Genomic DNA, 22580 nt, shown 5'->3' on the forward strand with positions numbered 1-22580 from the left:
GCATTTTGTACATTTCAAAATACTTTTTTTTTTTTTTGGCAGTACGTGGGCCTCTCACTGTTGTGGCCTCTCCCATTGCAGAGCACAGGCTCCAGACGCGCAGGCCCAGCGACCATGGCTCACGGGCCCAGCCGCTCTGCGGCATGTGGGATCTTCCCGGACCGGGGCATGAACCCATGTCCCCTGCATCGGCAAGCAGGCTCTCAACCACTGTGCCACCAGGGAAGCCCCAAAATACTATTTAAATGTAAATTAATATGATTAAGACCACAACAGCAGAGTATATATATAAATATTTTCATTGGCAGGGTGAGTTGATCTTGGGCTGAATGACAATTTCAGTGTTGTGAACAAAACTTCCTATAAACAAGGTGTGACGTGAATGGAACTTTTGTCCACCATCCCTCCATCCTCTCTTTAGTTATGCTCCCTCTGGTCCAGATAATGTGTCAGGGTTTCTCTGATCCCAAGTTCTAAAAGTAGCCAATTCTCTGCAGCTGCTGGATGCTGTTGCAAAAGCATCACGATGGAGGCAATGGTGAAGAAAGAGGTTATTAAAATGATCTAAGGCCCTTTCACTTATAATTAGCACATAACCTTACTTCTCCATTTAAAGCATCAACACAGCTAAGGCTCCCACAAAAGTCTCAGGATGCAAATTGCCCATTTGTGATTCCTTTTTCCCTTCCTAATCACACATGTAGAACTTTACAAAGAAGACACAGGGCCCCAAGAAGCACAGTTGCCCGGGGCCATTCAGTGTACGGACAAACAGACATACACACTGTACTATAATATAGCAAAGTGTAGCCACCAAGGTTTAAAATGATAATTCTGAATCATCATCAAGTAAAACTTTACATCTAGCATAGTCTGGCTACTGAGGCAAGAAAGTGGTCAATACTTCATTTTAAAAATCCATCAACATGACTAAAATTATTTTAAAGGTTTATTGCCTCAGAAAGTATGTTCTGAATTATCTGAAACACGTTTGGCAAAATGATTCATTTTCCAATTATTCAAAAGAACCTTAATTTGGGGGTATCATTGTTTATCCAGCGGTTCAGCAAGTTAATTGTAAGCATTAGATGCCCATAACATAAAAATCCCAACCCTTAACATTGTACAGTAGGTGAAAATGAACCATCTCCCAACAATAATAAGTATATTCCATTGGGATAAAAATGTTTTGCCTCACTAACCTTGACTTTTAATTTATAAGGGAAACCTGTCTTTGGTCAAATTTCCTACAGTTAAAGATTGTTGAAAAAAATGAATTATTGTGGGCTTTGGATTTTTCTTTTATCCCCACCAATAGATCACTAAATTGTTGTTAATTGTTTGAAGCAAATCATCTCCCACTTTCCTACCTTAATAGATGTAATATAATATGTAAGCCATACAGAAGAAATGCATGTTTGCATTTCTCACTGTTCTGAGAGAACAGTGAGAGGGCCAGAGGGACTGGGTGAGAGAAGAGAGGAAGAAGGGTAGAAACTGGGGACAGAGGAATATGGAGTGGGATTCGGGGTAAAGGAGATAGCGTGGGCCACTGTAAATACATTTGCTTTTACTCTGAATAGACTGAAAAGTCATTGGAGGATTTGGAGTAGAGGAATGACATGAACTGATTTAACATTTATATAGATCAGCTGCTGGGTTGAGAATAGACTGTAGAGAGCAGGAGGAAAGGTGGAAGCAGAGAAACTGGTAGCTGATGAACTAGAATGGAGGTGAGGGAGGTGGGTCGCTGGGACCAAGGTGGTAATATGGCAGTAGTGAAGATGTGAGGATTAAATGACATAACACATGCACAGAAAACAGCATCATGATTGGCACAGTCAGTGCCCAGTAGACACGGGCTAGTATTAGTATTACATCATTCTGAACCCCAAGACTCATCAGTAAATGGTTGGTTGATTGAATGGCAGAGCCAGGTGAGTGGTTACAAATTAGAGGGTCAGTAGCAGGATTAGAAAAGGAAATTTTTTTTTTTTAACATTTCGGCATAGATCAGCCAAGATGAAGTGGAATTGGATCAAACCTAAAGAGTTCATGCTCCCCCTCATTGAACTGTCTGCTTGGATTGTTTTTTAAATTACACACACACACACACACACACACACACACACACGAAAAATCGAAAAATCTGTGGTCAAAATGGTTGTTGAATTGCTGCCATTGACCAGAATCCAGCCTGACCTTGCAGCACTCCTAGATATTAAAAATCCTTTCCATGGTCTTACATTTTTTGGTTTAACAAGTATAAGAGGCCATGAACTCCAATATCTGAAGCAAACGTGTTAAACATCTGGGATCTGGCACAAGTTTCGCCTGTGGGATGCTTTGTTTGGGCAAACTTCCACTGAATTGAAAAATAAGTAAGGACTGAGTTTCAAAATATTCGTGTAACCTAGTAAAACTATTTCTCTGAAGCCCGAGTCAAAATACAGAGTTCTTCAAACCAACTAATAAACTTAATTTAAAATCAGGCTAGAAATCAGTTCTTAAAACACAAAGTGGTGTCTAAAGGGAATCAAGCTGGCGTACCCAGAACTCTTGCTCCAACAAGAAGATGGCTAGTCTGAATTAAGTGGATTTTCCTAGTCTAAAGGCTGCAGTTCACAACCACTCGAAGAAAGTCCATGACATTTGCAGGAAGGGCACCAGTTGGCAGTTTTGGGCAAGCTCTGTCACTTAAACACAGATGATCTTGGGCAATTTACTTTACCTCTAGACTTAAGTTTCCTGTATATCTTATAAAAATTGGAAAGAACAACCACCCCATGGGTCTTAGAAATTTACAAGCATAAAAAAATAGAATAATAAGGGTGACAGAACATTTAAAAGCTCTATACGTATAGGTACATAGGAGAAGAGGAAATATTGAGGAGGAAATAGAATACAAGAGATTATTATTAGAAGATGGGAGAGATCAAACAAGCTGAACAAAGCTTTTAAAGAAGAGGAGCCAAGGGTGGTCTTCCGGAGTGTTCTTCAGGGCAGGTTGTGTTCTTTTAGTATCTCCCTGAAGTGCCCAGGGCAGCATCCACTGACTGACAGACAAACACATCCTTCTCAGCTTCCACCATCTACATCCTGACATTCTAAAGGGTGGGGTGAGGGTTAGGGTTAAGGCCAACAACCTACCCCATTGTGTCTGGCAGGCAGAAGGCTGGAAGTAAAGCAGGAACATGTCTTCTGAAAGGGAGACAGAAATCGTTTTTAAAACCCACCTTTCCCTTTTAAGAGGGACCGCTAGTCCCTGCAAATTATTTTGTGTAGCTGAGTATCTGGAGGGGTTTTGGCCTGAATGGTGAGCTGGGAGCTGAGTTTGAGAGTAGGCATTCTGCATCCTAGAGCCAGATGAATCTGGAGTTTGTGGACTTCATGGGAAGGAGGGACAAAGAGGCAAGTTGAATGGGGGGTGGCAGAGGACCTACTGAAACAGCAGGGATGGAGAGCTGAAATGTAAATTACTCTCTGTCCCACCCTCCACTCTCAAATCCTCAGTAAATTTTGACTCCATACACAAATGAAAACAGTGTTTGTATTAGTTTCCTAGGACTGCTGAAACAAAGTACCACAAACGGGGTGGCTTAAAACAACAGAAATTTATTCTCTCCCAAGTCTGGAGGCTAGAATTCCCAAATCGAGGTTTCAGCAGGACCATGCTCCATCTGAGGCTCTAGGGAAGAATCCTTCCTTGCCTCTCTCACAGCTTCTGGTGGCTCCTGGAAATCCTTGACATTCCTTGGCTTATAGCTACATCACTACACTTCTGCCTCCATATTCAGGTGGTCTTTTTCTCTCTGTATATCTTTGATATGTCATCTCCTCTTCCTATAAGGATGTTAGTCATTGGATTTGGGGCTCACCCTACTCCAGTGTGACCTCATCTTAATGTGATTGATTACCTGTGCAAAGACCCTATTTCCAAATAAGGCCGACTCTGATGTTCTGGACGGGTATGAATTTGGGGGGGACACTATTCAATCCACTACAGTGTTGTTTCATCTTTTTTGTGTAAAAATCAGAGTTTCATGTCAGAATCAACTGGCAAGGGACTGGGGGTCGGGGGACCGTGTTGGTGGTGAAATGGCCTATGAACCAAGTAAATTCAGAGAAGTTCAGAGTTTGAAGTCAGAGGTGACCACCTCCCATGAGAGTGTTCAGAAATCTGGAAAGTCTTTGGAATTCTACAGGGCATGGAATGAGGAGTTCAAGGCAATATTATCTAGATCTCATGGGCCAGGAGACCACAGCTGACTTCCGGGTTATCGACGAAAGAAAGACACCTGGAAGAGGGGGAAACAAGTGGAAGAGAAGGAAGAAGAGGAAAAAAGGTGGGGAGATGAATAAGAAAGAGAGACAAGTTTCTAAAGGGAGACCAAGGAAAAAGAAAGCAGGGTTAAGGAGCTAATGTAAGACGTGGTATCTTAAAAGTGCTCAAGATAAGTTTGGAGAAGAAAGAAAAGGAGAAACAGAGGGAGGGAGGAAGAGATGTGCATGGGAGGCCTCATACAGTGTCACCAAAATTGCCTCCACTGTCACCCAGAGCTGTCCATATCGTGGTGGCTTGCTCATGACCCTGATCAATTTCAAAGACGAGAGCACCATGTGGGAACCCTTATGGCTTCTCTCTCTGTATCAGTGTTCTGTGGACTAAAGAGGTCTCAGTCCGTTTTCCACCCAAGGGCCCTGAAGTCTTTTTTTCCGATAACGCATATTCTGTCTCAACCCTAATTTGAGTTGCCACCTACCTGTGGTCTCCTTGTGGTTTTTGCTGTCCCTCACTGTGCCACAGTTTACCTTACTGAATTCCCATGAAAGGACATGAGGTCTAAATTAGTGAATGTCCTTCAGCACAGAAGGGCAAGGAGAACCCTTGTGGATCAAGCAAATAGCTTTCAGATCACCTGAGATACAAACAGGTTAAATAGCTCAGGATTGCAAAGATTCTGTGGTTTAGGGGAAAGAGAACTACTAGACCAGGAATCAGGAGACCTATATGCCAATCTACCACCAGGTTACCTGGAGCAAGTCAATCCCCTATTCTCAGCCTCGGAATCTTCATTATAAGGCAATTGGACCTCATGACATGATTTCTAGATCCTTTCGGTTGTCATGGTCTATATGGAGGCATTATCAATAAAATCCAATTAAAATGACCTCCTTAGGACATCAGCAGTGTACTGGAAGAGTAAAAATGTTGCTGGAAACCACATTCCCGCTTTGTACAAAGTTGAGATGAAATGGACCTGATTTCAAGTTGAAATGAAATGAAATGCAATGAGAAGGAAACCGCTAAGAGTATGCTGAGAGAAGTGAGGCCACTTCGGTCCTTCAAGTTCCAAGAACTGTTTATAAACTGAGTCGTTGCTCGGGTGAATGGCTTGGATACTTGGAATATTTGAGGTGAAGAAAGGCATGGGGCAATTGCTGCCTGCTAGGATAATAGGGAAGAAAATCACCAAGCATTTCCACATACATCATCTTATTTCTCAAAACAACAAGGAGGTGAGTATCATTAACCCCATTTCACAGATGAGGAAAGTAAGGCTCAGAGAACCCAGACAACTTATTCCAGGTCACAGACTGATAAGTGGCAGAACTGGGACCCAAACCCAGGTCTATTCAACTCCAATCCCGGTGTTCCCTCTGCCTCCCCAGATTGACACTATTATATCCAGTTGTCAGAACAAAATTCCTGTAAAGAACCTGAGTTGTGCATACCTCACTTTTTCATCCTCTAGTTTAAGAACGCAGGCATGCTTTCGAATTGAGAGTGATGGGTATCTGGCCAGAGGCCAGAGCAAAGAACTGTTTGAGCAGGGATTCTTAAGCAGGTCAAATCCAAGAACAGAGTAGAAACTTGAAAAATATTTGTTGAGGAGTCAAGTGAATACAGGGTTCAGGGTTAATATTTTTTCAGGTTACAAGGAAAATCTGAGGCTCAGAGAGGCCAAGTGTCTTGCCTTCAAGAGAGACCTAGAAAAGTTCTCTCTTTTTCCAGAGAGAGCTGGAAAAAGAACCAAAGATGTCTAGACTTCCAGACTAGAGATATTCCCACCACATCACCATAACTCCTAAGGCCAATAGAATTTTTCCTATACATTTAATTAAATGCAGTATACTTTAGGGGGAAATGAATGCTAACCTCCAGCCAAGAACATTTATTTGCCTAATGGGTTAATAAGAAAATGACTCTGCTGTTTCGGAAGCTAACAGATGGCATGGTTAATGTAATTTTCAGTTTTGATATTGGTCTATGAGTCATTTTTGTTTATCTTAGCATTCTTTCCTCAGGCATGGTATGTACTGACCATAATTACTGGGAATAGGAGCCCCATCACTCACTCAGGAAGCAATTGACGGACTCTCAGGGAGTGGATGACTGCTTTCATGAGTGTATTTGGTCTTTTAGATCAAAAAATGGATCCTTGGGTTTCTCATCCCCAAGGAGCCACCTCATCTGCACCCCCGGGACCACTTCTCAAAGGACCCCAGAACTCAATCTCTAGCGTCAAACTCTCTCCTCCAACACATACTTCTCACCATCTTCAGAATACCTCCACCTGGATGTGTTACAGCCACCTCAAAGCCAGCAGATTCTACCTGTCCAAGGCTATCTAACTGCGCAATTAAGACCTATGCATTTCCTTGTATGTAAATTATACCTCCACACAAAAATAAAAATAACGGAGCAAGTTTAAAATGGAGTTCATCTTCCCCTACTTCCCAAACCCCTCCTCCTGAGGTATTTCTCAGGGTGTGCCTTAGCTCTGTAAGCCTCCACACCCAGTAAATCAGCAAGACCTATTGATTCCGTCTACTACAGTTCTCCTGACTTTCCCCTTCTCTCCATTTTCTCTTGTCAATTCCCATCATCATATTCACTTGAATGACCCTGACCCCCTACTTTGTGCCAGGTGCTATGCTAACCCTTAAGCCTACAGTGATGAGCAACATGTAAATGGTGTCTTGAAGGAGTTTGCATTTTAGAACTTGGCATGGTAATCACAACCACAGGAACACAGGTAACAGGAGTAGAGGGTGGAGTTGGCAATGTAGTTGTAGGGTTTCAGGGATGGGTCTGCAAAGCTCAGAGAGGAGCTGACCTCTGAGGGCAATACTGACAGATGAAGAGGCATCTGGCAAGTGGACAAAGAGAAGCGTTGCCAACGAGAGGAGCTCTAGCAAGAGCAGCTGGAGGGAACATATAACGCTTTCAGGTTGGGGGAGAGGGGTGTTGTTTGTTTGAGAATTTGTGATGAAGGAGGGGAAAGTGATTGGAGATGGAACTGGAGAAGAAGGCAAGAACCAGAACATGGAAGGCTTTGTCAGTCACGTTCAGGAGTTTGAACTTTACCCCATGGGCAGAGGCGAGGCTGGGTGTCAGTAAAGACTTTTAAGCAAGGAACTAGTCAGCCTTCTCTTCAGAAAGATCAACTTAGAGGTAATGATCTTTTAAGTGAACAACCTGCAGTATTTTGCTGGACTCCCATTTCTCCCATCTCCATACACCACTTCCAAAGTGATCTTCCTAAAAATAAGACCATGTCCCTTTCCTAATTAAAAAGCAAAACAAGGGCTTCCCTGGTGGCACAGTGGTTGAGAGTCCACCTGCCGATGCAGGGGACACGGGTTCGTGCCCCGGTCCGGGAGGATCCCACATGCCACAGAGCGGCTGGGCCCGTGAGCCATGGCCGCTGAGCCTGCGTGTCCGGAGCCTGTGCTCCACAACGGGAGAGGCCACAGCAGTGAGAGGCCCGCGTACAAAAAAAAAAAAAAAGCAAAACAAAATAAAATACAAACCCTACCATAGGCCCCTCCATAGCAGACAGCAGCAATTCCCAAACTCTAAGGAAAATTATTGCTGGAGATGTTGATAGTTGTTCTGGGGAAAAAAACATTTCCCTTCCAAATAGGTTTGATTCACCTATATACAAAAATTAACCAGGTTTCCTTTTCATTGTAAGACTTCTCAGAGGCTTTAATTTTCTAATATCAATTGTGATTCTTTCAAAAAGGGACTCAGAATTCAGATTCCCCAATCTAGTAAACAAGCAAACTCTTCAGTCTTGGAGCACTGGTTAGCATCTCGGTGGGCTAGCGTTCTGTGAAATTCTGGTCTCTACAATGAAGTCCAAGCTCATGTAGATGAATAGGGCCATCAATAATGTAAAGAATTCCATTGCTCCCTGCCGTACACACACGCTTGAATTCTCTGCTCCAACCACATTGGTCTTCTCGGTGTCCTTTCCTTCTTGTGCTGAGGACTTCATGGTCGTCATTTAAGTCGCAGCTAAATCTCAATTCCACCGTGAAAAAGGGGTGTACGGGTGAAGGTTACAGAGATATAGGTGGATCTGAGTAAAGGTTGCTGTCCATAACACCACAGTATGTTCTATTAGGGAATAGTTTGGATGAATAATTCTATAATCTGTGAATTTATGAAAAGTGCTAGACTACATTTTACAAAGAAAGTTAAGGGTGATTTGTTACTGGAAGAGAAACCCTGGTCTTTAGAGACCGTGCACGGTCCTCAGTTTACACGGACTCCAGTTTTTCCCAGCCTCTGCTCCAGATTACATGAAGACTATAGGCACCATGTCAAGCTGCTAGATGCCATGATGGACTAGGGACAGAGAGTATTGGAAAGATTTTTTAAAGTGCATTTCTGGTAATGAGCGGGGGTAGCCTGGCTCCTGACGAAGGGGTGTTAGAACGAAGGAAGTCGAGCCTGGAAAGGAGAGACTGGAGGTCAGAAAGGACTCTGAGAGTGAGTCCTCAGGAAGAACAGCCACAGGGAAGACTCAGGGTCAGATCACTGGATAAAGATTCTTTCTTTTTTGAGCAGGGATGACAGGAGAAAAATGAGAAAACGGAAGTCGTGTCTTTGCTCAGGAAGGGATGTTCTGGAGACTGGGGAGAGGTTCTGTGTGCTTGGGAAAGAAGAGAAGAGGAGGTGGAGGGAGAAGTGGTCAAAATGCATCCATAGTCTTGTACTTTGCCCCTCAGACCCAGCTGTGCTTTCACTGGACAGGACCCGACCACCAACTCGCAACTTTGGGATGCAGATCAGGCAGTAGGGGTCAGGGGACAGTGCAGAAAAGGAAAGAAGAGAGAGAAGAGAATAAGGGGAAGAAATGAGAGGAGGAAGAGGAGGAGAATGAAGGAGGCTCCTAACCCCAAGCCCACAAGCTTACTCAGAAGTAAAGCAAGGAAACGGAGTCCACATTCCCGAGGAGGAACAAGAGAAGCTCCATCTCTATCCTCGTCCTCTTCTTTCCCACCTCAGCCTTCAGCAGGTTGTTGAGGAATCAACAAAGGAATGGAGTGGCGCTGAGTGAAATCTGGTGAAAATTAAGAACCAGAGTAGCCTTGAGGCAATCTCCCAAGATGGAAGCTTGCAGCTGGAGGGAGTGAGTGTGAAGAGCAGAATATTTATTAGCTGAGTATTAGCAGAGTACTGGCTCAGTATTAGCTGGAGGAAGCAACAGCCTTTCCTTCCAGAGCCTGCCCCTTCTCTACAGCTGCTCCAAATGAGGCAACCAGCTCCTTTTCCAGTTGCCTTATTGTCACAAAATTCTTGCAGTACACCTGGGAGCTCTTCACCCGCTACTTAGAAAAGTCCTGGCTTTTATGATGGAAAATGATGCCACGAGTCTTTTAAAAGTTGTACTGAGAGCCCTAAGAGGTTATACATTGAAAATTCCAACAGGAAAAAAGCAAGAGGCAAGAGGGCCTAGCTCTCCCCCGGTGTGCACAGATTCTGAGCTGAAAGGATCCTCTTGACTAACTGCGGTTTTACTGAAAAAAGTCAATTATGATTTCAATAGTGCCTTTGCACTTAAAAATGCTGCCTTTGGGGCCTCCCTGGTGGCGCAGTGGTTGAGAGTCCGCCTGCCGATGCAGGGGATACGGGTTCGTGCCCCGGTCTGGGAGGATCCCATATGCCGCGGAGCGGCTGGGCCCGTGAGCCATGGCCGCTGGGCCTGCGCATCCGGAGCCTGTGCTCCGCAACGGGAGAGGCCACAACAGTGAGAGGCCCGCGTACCGCAAAACAAAACAAACAAACAAAAAAAAATGCTGCCTTTGCAGCAGTGCTATTGGCCCACATATCTGCTTTTCCGAGAGACTGGGAAAATGCTGTGCGGAAATGCCAAGCTTGGGGCGGACATCTCTGTGGGGGTCTTTTTCAAAGTGGAACTGGAAGGAGATGAAACAAAATAAGACAACACAAAATTGTAAGACCACAGAATCACTGTAAAGAGCTAAGTTATTTGCAAATACCACAGCTTGGCTTCAATAACCTTTTTTTTTTTTTTTGGTAAAATTTTTAAGAGCAGAGGATGGAGGACATTAACAAATCTAAGAGCAACCCATGCTCCTCTTTATGGACAAATTATAAGTGGTTTGTACACTAAAGCTCAGAAGAACTCAAGGCATGTGTTTGAAGTATAGTAGCTACCTTGTGATAGAAGCGAGTTCTGCAACATCAAATGCATTCTCAGTAGAAAGTAGGATAGAAAGAATTGGAAAAAAGGCTAGGTAGAAACCAAAACAGTCCTCCCCAAACAAAAACTACTTTTTTTTTTTTTTTTTTGCGTTACGCAGGCCTCTCACTGTTGTGGCCTCTCCCGTTGCGGAGCACAGGCTCCGGACGCGCAGGCTCAGCGGCCATGGCTCATGGGCCCAGCCGCTCCGCGACATGTGGGATCTTCCCGGACCGGGGCACAAACCCGTGTCCCCTGCATCGGCAGGCGGACTCTCAACCACTGCGCCACCACGGAAGCCCCCAAAACTACTTTTAAGTGGTATCCAGCTATCCAATGACTCTCTGGTAGCCCTAAATCAGCATTAAATTAAAAACATCAAATCTTGATAAATAGGTATCATAAGGACCTTGGTGTTTGCATCCATGCACAATTTACTCCTACATCCATCTTACATTATTGCTCAAGAATACTCCAAATTCCTGAAAAAAACGTTGCGAGTCACTGCCTGTCAACATGTCATTGCCTCTTTGAGAGGACACCAACAGTGACAATATAATCGATCATTCCTGTGTTGACACCTATTTTCTTACCTTAATGGTCTGTTTCACTGATGGATGCTGGTGAAGATTCATTACTAGGAAGCATCAGCAAGTCAAAGATTCTAATTGGATGCTGTCCCTTCCCCCGCCTCCCCACCCCCTGCAAATAAAACCCACCAAAGTGATAAATCCTGCCTCAGTGCACTCCTTTTTGTCCTGAAACTTCTTATTTTTTTTTAAACATCTTTTAGTTACTTATGTTAGGGATTCTAATGAAGCTATCAGCCATCTGCTAAGTAAAGGCACTAAGAAAATTGAGAAGAAAATATCGACAAGAAAGAACAATCTGTATATCTGTATGATAGTTGATGAGCATTGGTCAATTTCAAAATAATGAAGAGCTTTACTAAAAGTTTGCTTTTCTTTTTCCATAGAGATTAAAACATTGCATTTCAAGGTACACACAAACAGTATCCAAAAGAAAGAGAATTTTTAGCTAACATTGATTTTGTGTTTCCTTTCAGTGTATTTAGTAAGCCAAGCAGAGACATCTTATTCTTAAATTTCAAACGTTTCTGAGGATGTTCATAAGAATTTTTGTTGTATGAAATAGACATGTCAGTAATTATGAAAATCTAACCAAAATCATTTTGTTCACACTGCTAAAATGCACCCACCACACTGTATTCCAGTTTTGTCTCAGAAGCTGCATAAACCCTTAGATAAATCTCTTATCAGGGGCTTGTATCTATCTTGTTCATCTCTCTGAATCCAGAAACTGGCCCAACCAAAGTGGGGTGGGTAGGTGCTTAACCAAAGTGTGTTCTCCTCTTACAATGAAAACCTTCTACAAACAGGATTTCATGCGCTGAGAGGAGAGAAAAGAATAGTTGCTCCTTTATCGTGTCATCTCTCTCTGGGTGACCCTCTTGGCTCACCCAGATGAAGAGTTTGTACATATTACAGTAAACACTCAGTCCACAAGAATACATTGAAACCACCGAAAATGAGGTAATCAGACCTGCTGAAATGTTTTCACCATCTGGGAAAATAACACCGCAAGGGCCAAGACAGTTACCTAAGAAAATTTCGAAGTACGTTTTCCAGGCCTGAGAGGCTACAGGTAGGTGGATTCTGTGCCAGTTAGAAAGTGTTATGATTGGCAAATGGTTGTGAAACTCTCAAATTGCAGTTTAATGGAAATGCTGGCTGTCATCCCCAAAGTACATTTCAAGAAATCACAAAACTTTAGAATTAAAGGCAGCTGAATGGAAGGTCTCATCCACATTGAACCCAGAAGATTAGGAGGCAACACAAGAACTTCTGCAGGTGTCCCAGCTCTTAATCTGGCACCTCTTCCACCACAGAGTCCTTCATTCTTCCAGCCCTGATGGAACAGAATGGAGCGGGGTTCATGTGACAAGCTCTCAGCCCAGCTCAGAGATGGGGCAATGCTGATGAGGGGGGACAGGTGTGGAACAGCCTGATACCTCAGGGTCCAAGGGGACAGCCAGCCCCAGCAGACTCCAGCCGAGGGGGCACAATGCTGAGATTTGAAGAGCAGGCTTATCCCCAGTCTTGTGGAAATAATAACACCCAACTATTCCCAAGGGGTGGCCGAAGGCAACAGCTTTTCGGGTTCTGGGAGCCTCTTTAACTGTTTCCCAAATGTCTGGGGTTTGGCCCTGCAGTACATACACGCTTAGCCCCAGGGCATTTTCCCTTAAGTTTTTAGTTTAGGGTATTTTAAGGTAAATTGATCCCACATGCTTCTGATTCATTTACACTGAACTCATCAGACTATGTTTGGAAAGAACAATCTGCAGGCCAAGAAGTCCTTTGAGGCTGCTTTTATGAGTCTTTCTGTGCCCTTTTTCTTAGAAGTAGGAAGCCACGTCTTGACATGAACAAATAAAATGCAAGTCCTAGAGACTCAGGTCTGGTTCCAAATGTGGCACCTCTGAAACCCATGGGTTCTCAAATCACCTAGACAAGGCTGCCCCTCCTTCTTTTTCAGAAGTTAAAGGAAACCTTACCCTCGAGTTGTGTTGAGCCTGAGTCAGTCATTCGGAGCAGCTCAGTGCAGAGCTCACATAAGCCTTCAGCATTCTAACTCCACACCCAGTCCTGACACCTAAGCCTCCCCACCCAGGGGAAGCCCAGGGCTCAGGGCCACCTCTGCTCTCTGCTCTGTGGAGCTGGGTCCACACACTAGCAAGTCTGTAGGAAGTTGTCCTTTCTCTTCTGAGCTATGAAACTGGGGCAGTGTATTGTTGATTTGTTGCTGGTGTTACTGTTAATATCACTTGAACCTGACGGAGAGGGCACAGTGGGAAATGGTTTGGAAGAGCTTTGTTTTAGGAAGGAAGAATTAACATATCCCCTCTGGAGGCTGACAAGAACCAGGAAATGTTTGACTTTACTCCTTCCCCTTTTAGTATAAAAAAAGCCTGAGGTCTAACTCAGGCAAGATGGTTCTTTGGGACATGAGTCCACCGCCTTTTCGGTCTGCTGGCTTTCCAAATAAAGTTGCTATTCCTTGCCTCAACAATTAGTTGCTCAATTTATTGGCCTGTCATGCAGCAAGCAGTACAAGCTTGGACTCGGTAACAGGGTTGATTCCTGAGATGGGACACAAAGGTAGCTGTCCCCACCTGTTCTCCCATCTGTGACTTGCACTGTTGACTCTCTTTGTCCCTGCCTGGGGTACCAGGATTGAAGGGAATTCAGGTCCCTGACCAGGAAAAGAAAAATGAACCCTACAAGTAAGAAAAGATGTTGAGGGCAAGGTGACAAGGGCTTGGGCCACATTTGTCTCCCTCACTTTATGCAATGAGCTCTCAACTCCACCTATTTATTAAAGGTTTTAAGATTCCCCATGCCTGGGCCCTACCTAAGACTGACTAAGTCAGAACCTCTGGGGGTGAGGACCAGGAAGTCAGGTTTTTTTCTAGAAAGCTCCACTGTTTATCTACTACACAGTCAGGGATGAGGGCCACTGATTTAAAGTAACTTGATACATTCCTATTCTGGAAAAGTACCTGGAAATAATCTACATCAAGGGGCATTGTTTGTTGTCTTCCAATTGAACGGAATAAGATTCAGGCTTGATGCTCTCCCCTCCCTCCTCCACCACTATTTCTCTCCCCACCCTCACTCCTTATCAAGTTGTTAACGATGATCTCACTCTCTGGAGACCTTTTCAAGCCAGTACACAATAAACTAAAGAGAACGAGAACCAACCCCAAATGCTGAATCATCTACGATGTCAAAATGAACCAAACACAGGATCTCTTCAAATATTTAATCAGTTTGGAGACATCTGCCTTCCAACCCAGTTGTGTAAAAATTCTAAAGAAAGCATGATGAAGGGGTCCTCAAAGAAAACGTTGGGCTAAAATGGAGAGGAGACTGGGTTTGGGAAGACAGAACATAACATGTGCCTTAAGGCCTTTTGAAGGAATTCTACCGTGGATTAAAAAAAAAATACTCAAATGAACAAGAAAGGATTAAACAGTTATACAGATTTAAGGACAACTAAAACTTCTTTTATGGATGAAAATACCAGACATGGCTTTGAAATAGACTCTTTAAAAACCCTTAGATCCTGCTGTGGTTTCTTTCCATAGCCTTCTCTGTACATGCAAGAAGCAAGCTAGCTACACCCAGCATCCCCAGGAGCATTTTGGGCCTTGGCAAAGAAGCAATCAGGGAAGAGATAGGAAGAAGGCCTGGAGGAGGTGAGAGGAAGCGGTTCACAGTTTTTGAACGTGGACTCAGACCCCAGCCAACCTAATCTATCTTCTTTGAAAAATATGGAAATAAACTGAAGGCCTTGAAAAATCACCGTCGATCTCAGGTTAGGGTGCCAATGATAATGCTTTTTGATAACTGTGTCATAGCAACTGGGGAAGCATGTCCTTCAAAGTGACGGGGTTTATAATAATACAGGCGTGGTCGGGACTCGGGGCTGACTCCCCAGGAGAAATTCAGCAGGAAGGGCGTCACGTCTTTCTCGCTCTCATTCTCCCTCTGGTTTCTTCGCTTCTCCTGTCCCTTGGTGCTGTTGAGAGGCAGTGTCAGAGGCTCCAGCCCAGGGCTCAGAACGGGTACTGAGACACGTATATCCGCAGTCGGATCACAGAGCTGCCTCTGAAGTTGATGACCGTGTTGACAGTGATCATTTCCAAGTCCAGCTGTATTTCCCGGGGCCCTTTGATGGGGCGTGTCATCACCAGGGTGGCACTGATGGGGCCTGTTTGCTGTGGACGGAACCAGGGATACCAGTTAGAGAAAGTCTGACTGGCTTAAGGAACCAGGGTGAGCTTGACCCCGGAAGCTGTTGAACAACGGCAGAGAGGGTGAGGAAAGCTGTCCGTCAGGAGATGTGGCCTCTGGGACAGTCACCAAAGCGGAAGGCCAGGGGGTCTGGCCACAGCCAGCTTCTGTAGCCCCAATCGGGGCACTCCTCTTTGCCCACTGCTGGCCGACAGCCATCCCTCGACGCCAGGCTCTTCCCCCGACTTTGCTCGTGCTCCAACTGGCTTCTCCCTACTATCTCTTCAGGTCTTACCTGAAATATCACCTCCTCGGAGGAGCTTCTGTGCTTGCCCCAATCTAATTCAGGTCCCTATGACCCTCTGCCAGTGCACCCTCTACTTGGCCTAGGAAGGAAGGTATTCGTTACCATGTGTCATCGTCCACCCTATTTACTTGGTCCACACTAGACTCTGAACTCTGTAAGAGCAAGGACCGGGGGCAGGTTTTCCTCCCCTGAGCCCCCCAGCACCCAGTACAGTGTCCAGCACGTGGTAAGTGTTCAGTGCCCGTATCTTGAATGAAAGAATGAACAATTGTCCAAACTAGCTTCGTGACTCACGGCAGTCACTTCACTTCTCTGCGCCTCCTCTAAAATGAGGGTTTGTACCAGACCAGTAGTTCCCAAGTAAACAGCTCCAAAGCACCTGGGACACTTTTTAAACTAACAATTCCAGGGGCCAATTCCAAGATTTTCTGCTTCAGTGGATTTTTCGATGATGCCTGGAGAAGTGTGACTTGTTTACCAGCCTCCAGGTGGTTCTGAGCGTAGCCCCTGCTGGGGGTCCCGGCTGGACACTCTGCACTCACCTACAGCTTCACCACTCTGTGACCCCACCGCTGTGGTCCTGATAACTTCATATGAGCTTTCTTCCTCCTCTGAATCTTTTTCTAAAGCTTTCAAGGAGGTAAGGAGAGAGGACTGATATAACTGAGCTTCCACCATGTGTGAGGCGCTCTTCCAGCCACTTTTATGTATATGTGCTTATTTAATCCCCATAAAAGCTCTGAGAGTCCTGGCTACTCAAAGTGTGGTCCCTGGACCAGCAGCATCAGCATCATCAGGGTGCTTATGAGAAATGCAGGATCTCAGGCCCCCCTAAGACCGACTGAGACAGAATCTGGAGCTTAACACAATCTGCAGGTGATTCATGGGCACATTAACAATTGAAAGGTGCTCATCTAAAAGCACAGGACCCAGGCTGGGGAACCTAACTGCCATACTAAAGGTATGTCTCATTATTTCTTTTTTTCACTGTTCCTTATGAACTGAGGCTCCATGAGTTAAGTCATTGCTTCGGGTCACTAGACCAGTCAGGGGCAGAGACAAGGGATACCATTCTGGTGCTTTTGTCTGACCCCAAACCCCAGGCCTTTTTTACTGCACAACAATTATCAGAAAAGACTGATGTGTATTTTACTTCTTCCTAGCACTGCCCTGAAGGACAGATGCTTGGGGTCGGGGGTCACTGTAACAGCCAGAGAGTGGGTCCCTGGAAAGGAAATAGCATAAGGGAACAGGACATGCTGGATAATCCCTTTGTACAAGCTGCAGAGTCCAGTGCTGTGCCCAGAAACTGAAAGCAACAAGCTCTGCAAAATCAAGAAACTTGGCTTGTTTAAAGCCACACCAGGCATTTTATCTCGCTCCTTGAAGGGGGGGGCTCCCCATAAAGTTCTGGACATCCCCAAGAGCTGCCACAGGTAGGACAAGGGCGGGGCAGGCTGACAGGTGCCACCCAGGTGGTGGGACCTCCCCTGGGCTATCAGCAGCTTTACAGCCAAGCCATTTCCTCTTGGCATCGGCTCCCTCCGTGCCCGTCAGCATCCGCGCAATTGACACCCTCTCACGCACAGGATCGCTAGCACTTCCTTGTCAACTCTTGCAAAACCTCGGAGCCCTGGGCCAGGACTTCAGAGGGTACAGCCAAACAGGGTGATGCCCAGGACATTTACATACACAAATATCTCACCAGCTTTCCCTGTTTGCAGGAACAAAGGCCAGGAGCTGAGGACCCTGACCTGAGGGCAGAGGCCTCTGGAGGGAGAGCTGCAGAGGCTGGGACGGGGAATGCAACAGCTGGAAACTTCCCAGCTGTCCCTTTGGGCTGTCCTTGTAAATGTCTCCGGAGCGTGAGAGCATCGTTGCCTCTCCTATTTGGAAGTAATCTCAGAGCTCAGACAGTCTGATCCCCACCAGGGTCAGATCTACAGCAGCCTGAGAAAGGCCTGCCCACAAGCACACAGAGGACTTAAGTGCCTGCCAAGAGAGCTAAGGACCGACATCTCCGCTCCTCACTGGGCTTTTAGGGCAGAGCCAGGGCATGAATGAAATGGGCCTCCCAAGAGGCTCTCGTCATTGGTGGACTTGGTGGTCACTGGTACAAAATGATGGCGGTGACGGTGATGGTGGTTGATACTAGGCATTTGGTTACGACCTTGCATACCTCCCTTATTTAATCCTCATAACCCTACAAAGTAAGTAGGTTAAGTACACTAGCACATGGTACTAGAGCGTGTGACTCCAGAAATCAAGCTTCTGGCCACTAAGCTGTACGATAAGGTCTCAAAGTATCTCTCAATTTCCTGACGTCCCGTGGCACTTACTCTAGTTGAGAATCACTCCTTTGCACTGTAAATGTTTGCCTGGTTGTTTTCCCCTCCCTACCATAGTGTGGATTCCTGCGGGCAGAGGCCACATCCTGTTTGTCCCTAAACTCTCAATGCCTGACTCAGAGTTGCATATGCAGCGGTGCTGAATTAACCTCCATGACAGAAGAAGGAGCGAGTGACTGAATACTTGTGAAGCTGCCCACATGGGAGTAGCTTGCAAACAGTCCACCCGTTGTCTGGCTGGCTGTCTTCGTGGCCCTGCTCCTACACTCGCTCGGGTCTGTTCTGAGTCAACTCGCAGGATGGCACTGTCTGACATGGGGCAAGCAGCCAGGCCACAGCAAGTCAGCTTCCCTTGGCCCGGCCACGTGATCCCCGTGCACTTGGCCACAGTCTGTACCCTGTGACCGTGCTCCTTCTTCTGGCCCTACTTGTGTCCCTAAGTCACCTGGCCAAAGCCAATCACCAGTCCTCTGTCCAGGGCTCAGTGTGAGACAGATCGCCAACAGGGCTTATGAAAGGGACATGCGCCTGCATATGCACCCGTGCATTTGTATGCATGTGTGTGCACACGTGTGCATACCTGTACCTATGCATACAAGCAAGTGTGTGCATGTGAGTGTGTGTACATGAGAGTGTGTGTGCATGAGTGAGTGTGCATTTGGTGGGTGTGGCTGTGCATACCTGTGTGTGTGTGTGTGCACGCGTGTGCATGCATGTGTGGGTTTGTATGTATGTGGCTTGCCTGATGTGTGAAATGAAGCTCTTCCCAGGTGCTCGTAATACAGTCAGTGACTCTCAGGGTGGCAGAGCCTGAAGAGCCATCAAGCCCCACCCTTCACAGGATACTCCAGTCCTTTGAGCATCTCTGACCCCTCCAGGGCCCAGCAGCCCACAAACTCTTAACAACAGTAGCAGCAGCAGCAGAAACGATGCTATCGATACAATCATAACTAGTGCTTATTGAACACTTGCTATTGTGATTAGATGTTAAGGTAGACTTTTCTTGTTATCTCAATCTCGGCTGAGACCCCAAAGCTGGAAAAGTAGGTGAAAATACCCTGCATCCTAAAGAGAAATGTGAGAGTAGGTACAGATACTGGTGGTAGACTGCCTGGGTTCGAATCCTGTTCTGGGGCTTCCTAGCTGTGAGACCTCCGGCAAGTTACTTCACCTCTCTGTGTCCCAGTGCTCTCATCTGTAAAGTCGGGAAGGTCAAGCAGGCCGCAGAGCACAGGATTGTGGTGAAGATGAAGGGAGTGATACATGAAAAGTACTTGGCATACGTCCAGCACTGTACAGGATTTGCTGCCAGTGCTGTCTGTGTAGTTCCTGTTGCTGTTGTTATACGATATAAGTGTATTAAACACACTTACCAGCCCCAAAATCAAGCAAGAGGGGCCTTCACTGTGGGTCCCTTGACATTAAAGGATGCAGAGAGCAGCGCCAGCCTTTCCTGGAGAAGTCTAGGGAAGAGAGCCCCAGAGCTGCCTTGCACCACGGGGAGGAGACGGGGCTGCAGGGGAGCTGGCTGTTGGTGTCCCGAAGGCCCAGTGTAAGGTCTGCCCGCCAGGGTGAGGCAACACACACACACACAAAGACTTCCTGAGAGAGAGGTTTGCGGTGACAAGCGGCCAACTAGAGGCCCTCACCCACATCTGGGAATGGTCCGTGCAAAGTCCTCAGGGAAATCTCCAAAGAGCCCACAAAGCATCCCAGGAAAGCAAGAGCATTTGGGCTCTGCCCCAGAGAGAGGAAGAAGGCCTGCCCGCCCCTTCCCTCCTAACCACTCCCCTTCCACCATCTGCATCCCCAGAACCCTGGAGGACGGGCCAGGGCAGCACGTCAGCCAGCGTGGGGAGGGGAAGAGGAAGGCAGTACAGAGGCCAAGCTGGTGGGGGGGGGGCGGGGGGGCTGGTGGGGGGGGCTGGTGGGGGCGGGGAGCGGGGTGGAGCTTTGCACTGAAGGAGAGACTGGGCCGTTGAAGTTTCCACGTAAAGCAGCTGGGACTTCTGATATGGGAAAAAAGACAATTCAATAGTAACTGAAAGTGCCTGCGAATCTGATGGGATCCACCTGAGAGCTCATCCAGGTGTGTGCAGGTTCAAGTCAGCAGAGTGAGAAAAAGAAAGTTACTGAATGTTCCATCCTGCTGGTTTGATAAAAACAGCCGTTCTGTGCTCCAGGCACGGCGCTAAGTAGATGACCTCATCCAATCCTAAAGTAGATACTGTCATTATCCCCTCTTTACAGATGAGGAAACTGAGGCTCAGAGCAGTTAGGTAACCTGCCCAAGGTCATACGGTTGGTAAGTTATAGAATGCAAACGAGGCAGGTCAGGCTGTCTCCAGAGCCGACATTGGAATGACTCCGTGGGGCCTCCTGAGGAGGGCACTGCAGCTTTGCACAGCTTGGAAAGGAAAAGCCCTGCTTGCTCCAACAGATTTCTGTCTTCCTGGCCCCATGCCCTGTGGCTTCACAGGGCCCCTACACCGAGCCTGTTTTCTCTTCCCAGGGGCAGCCTTCGAGATCTTTCCAGCCAGGATCCACCTCCCCATCCCTAAGTTCCTTCAGCCATTCCCAGGGCAGGTCTATGTTCCCTCACCCACTTCGTGTCCTGACATCCTCATCTGAATAAATACTAAAGAATTAGGGCCCTTCTCAATGTTCTCAGAGAGAGAGCAAACCACATACAGCTCAAAGTTTTGTGAGTGTCAAGGGTCCCCTAGTCGCTGTGACAATCCAGGCACTAGAGGAAGCTGCCGGGAAGGGGCCCTCCCATGTGTTCACTCCACCTGTAGAAGAGGACAATATTCTTCCCACCCCCCCACCCCCCCCACCCCCCCCACCATTGCGGTGTAGCTCTTACAAGTCAGCCTCACAGGGAACATGTGGGTCTAGGGGATTTTAGGAGGTGGTGACCTGGGAGTGAAATCTTGCCAAGACAAGGCCACTTCCTGCAGACCTTCTATTCTGCTGGAGGTGGGGGGGCAGTGGGTAACCTGAAGCAGGTAATGTGGGTGATGGTATTTTAAATCCCCAAGAGGGGCATCTCTGTGCCCTGTGATTGGGACCCACTGTGTCTGTACAGATGACAGAGGCCAGACTGGAGAATCCTGGTGGGCTAGGCTTATGCTCGGGGCGGGGGGGGGGGTGCGTCGGGGGGTGGAAAGCCCCCAGAGGCTCAGGCAGGTGGGCTGTGCTGGGTGGCTGTGGCTTACGGGTTTGGAGAAAGGACTGACAGAGGCGCAGCTCATCTTTTTCATCTTGAGAAGTTCCTCTACCCTCAACTCATTCCATCATCTTCCAAAGCCCTTGACCTCACTACACTGATCTACAGAGGCTGGGTCCACAGGTATGTTATCACACATGACCCAGCCCTGTTAGGGTCTTGCCAAAAACATATTAGTGAGGAAACAGGCACGATACCAGCTCCTGGGGCCTTTTCTAATCTGTTCTAATCCTGCTTCTGAGACCTCTCTGTTTTCAGACAGTCCCAGCACCAGAGGCAAGGACTGGAAGATTCTGCCCGGGGCTGGGGAGAGGACAGGGAAAGAGCTCAGATATGTGGTTCCCTTACAGGCCAGTGGGCTGTGTCCCATGAAAGTGGGTAAACTTCTGAGTCTAGCACCCCACAGGGACCCTGGAAGACCACATACTGTATTCGTTAGTAATGCAGATTCCTAGGCTGAATCATGGCCCCCAAAAGTATCAGGTCTTAATCCCTGGAACCTGTAAATGTTATCTTATAAGGGAAAGGGATCTTTGCAGACATAATTGAGTTAAGGATCTGGGAGATTATCCTGGATTACCTGGATAGGCCCTAAATCCAATCACGTGTCAATTCTAAGAGACAGAGGGAGATTTGATACGCACAGAAGAGGAGGAGGCTCTGTCACAATGTGACAACGGATGCAGAGATTGGAGTGATGTGGTCACGAATCAAGAAATGCTGGCAGTCACCAGAAACTGGAAGCGATAAGGAATGGATTCTCCCCTGGAGCCTCCAGAGGGAGCATGGCCCTGCTGACATCTGGATTTCAGGGCAGTGAAAATGATTTCAAACAAATTTCTGTTGTCTTAAGCCACCAAGTTAATGGCAATCTGTTACAGCAGCCACTGGAAACTGATACCTTAGGCCTTAGCCACCACCTTCTGAAATAGATTCTCTAAAGAGGATGCTCTGGAATTCATTTTTTTCAACAAGTACCCAAATTCACACTGAAATGTGAAAAACATCGCTCTAAGCCAGGGGGCTCTAAAGATATGTGATCACCCCAGAGGTTGCAGGAGATGAAGCTCAATAAGAGAAATGGTACGGTATTGGGTGTATGTAATTTACAAAGAAGCAAAGACATTTTAGGATGTGCTCTAAATTTTTTTCCTGATATGGATAAGCTGGTGCTGTCCAATCAAACTTTCTATGATGCCAGAATTATTCTGTATCTGAGCTAATACAGCAGCCACCTGTGGCTACTGAGCCCTTGAAGTGTGGATAGTGCAACAGAAGAACCTAATTTTTAACTTTACTTCATTTTCATTAGTTTAAATTTAAAGAGCCACGCAGCTACTGTGTTGGACAATGCAGGTTCGAGCCCACTTCTGT

The 22580-nt window shown here is 46.5% G+C and overlaps 1 protein-coding gene across 2 annotated transcripts in view; it reads right to left on the reverse strand.

Moving 5' to 3' along the window:
• Window positions 1-14334: 14334 nt before the first annotated feature.
• Window positions 14335-22580, reverse strand: part of FBLN5 (fibulin 5) — an 85201-nt gene continuing 76955 nt past the window's right edge. For both annotated transcript variants that reach the window (XM_081227712.1, XM_081227711.1), the window contains exon 11: window positions 14335-15306. In XM_081227712.1, the coding sequence (XP_081083838.1) occupies window positions 15145-15306 (162 nt within the window). In that variant the 3' untranslated portion in view covers window positions 14335-15144. The remainder of the gene's footprint in view (window positions 15307-22580) is intronic.

Source organism: Mesoplodon bidens, assembly GCF_964165515.1.
Source record: "Mesoplodon bidens genome assembly, chromosome: 3".
In the NCBI taxonomy this organism is placed as follows: Eukaryota; Metazoa; Chordata; class Mammalia; order Artiodactyla; family Ziphiidae; genus Mesoplodon; species Mesoplodon bidens.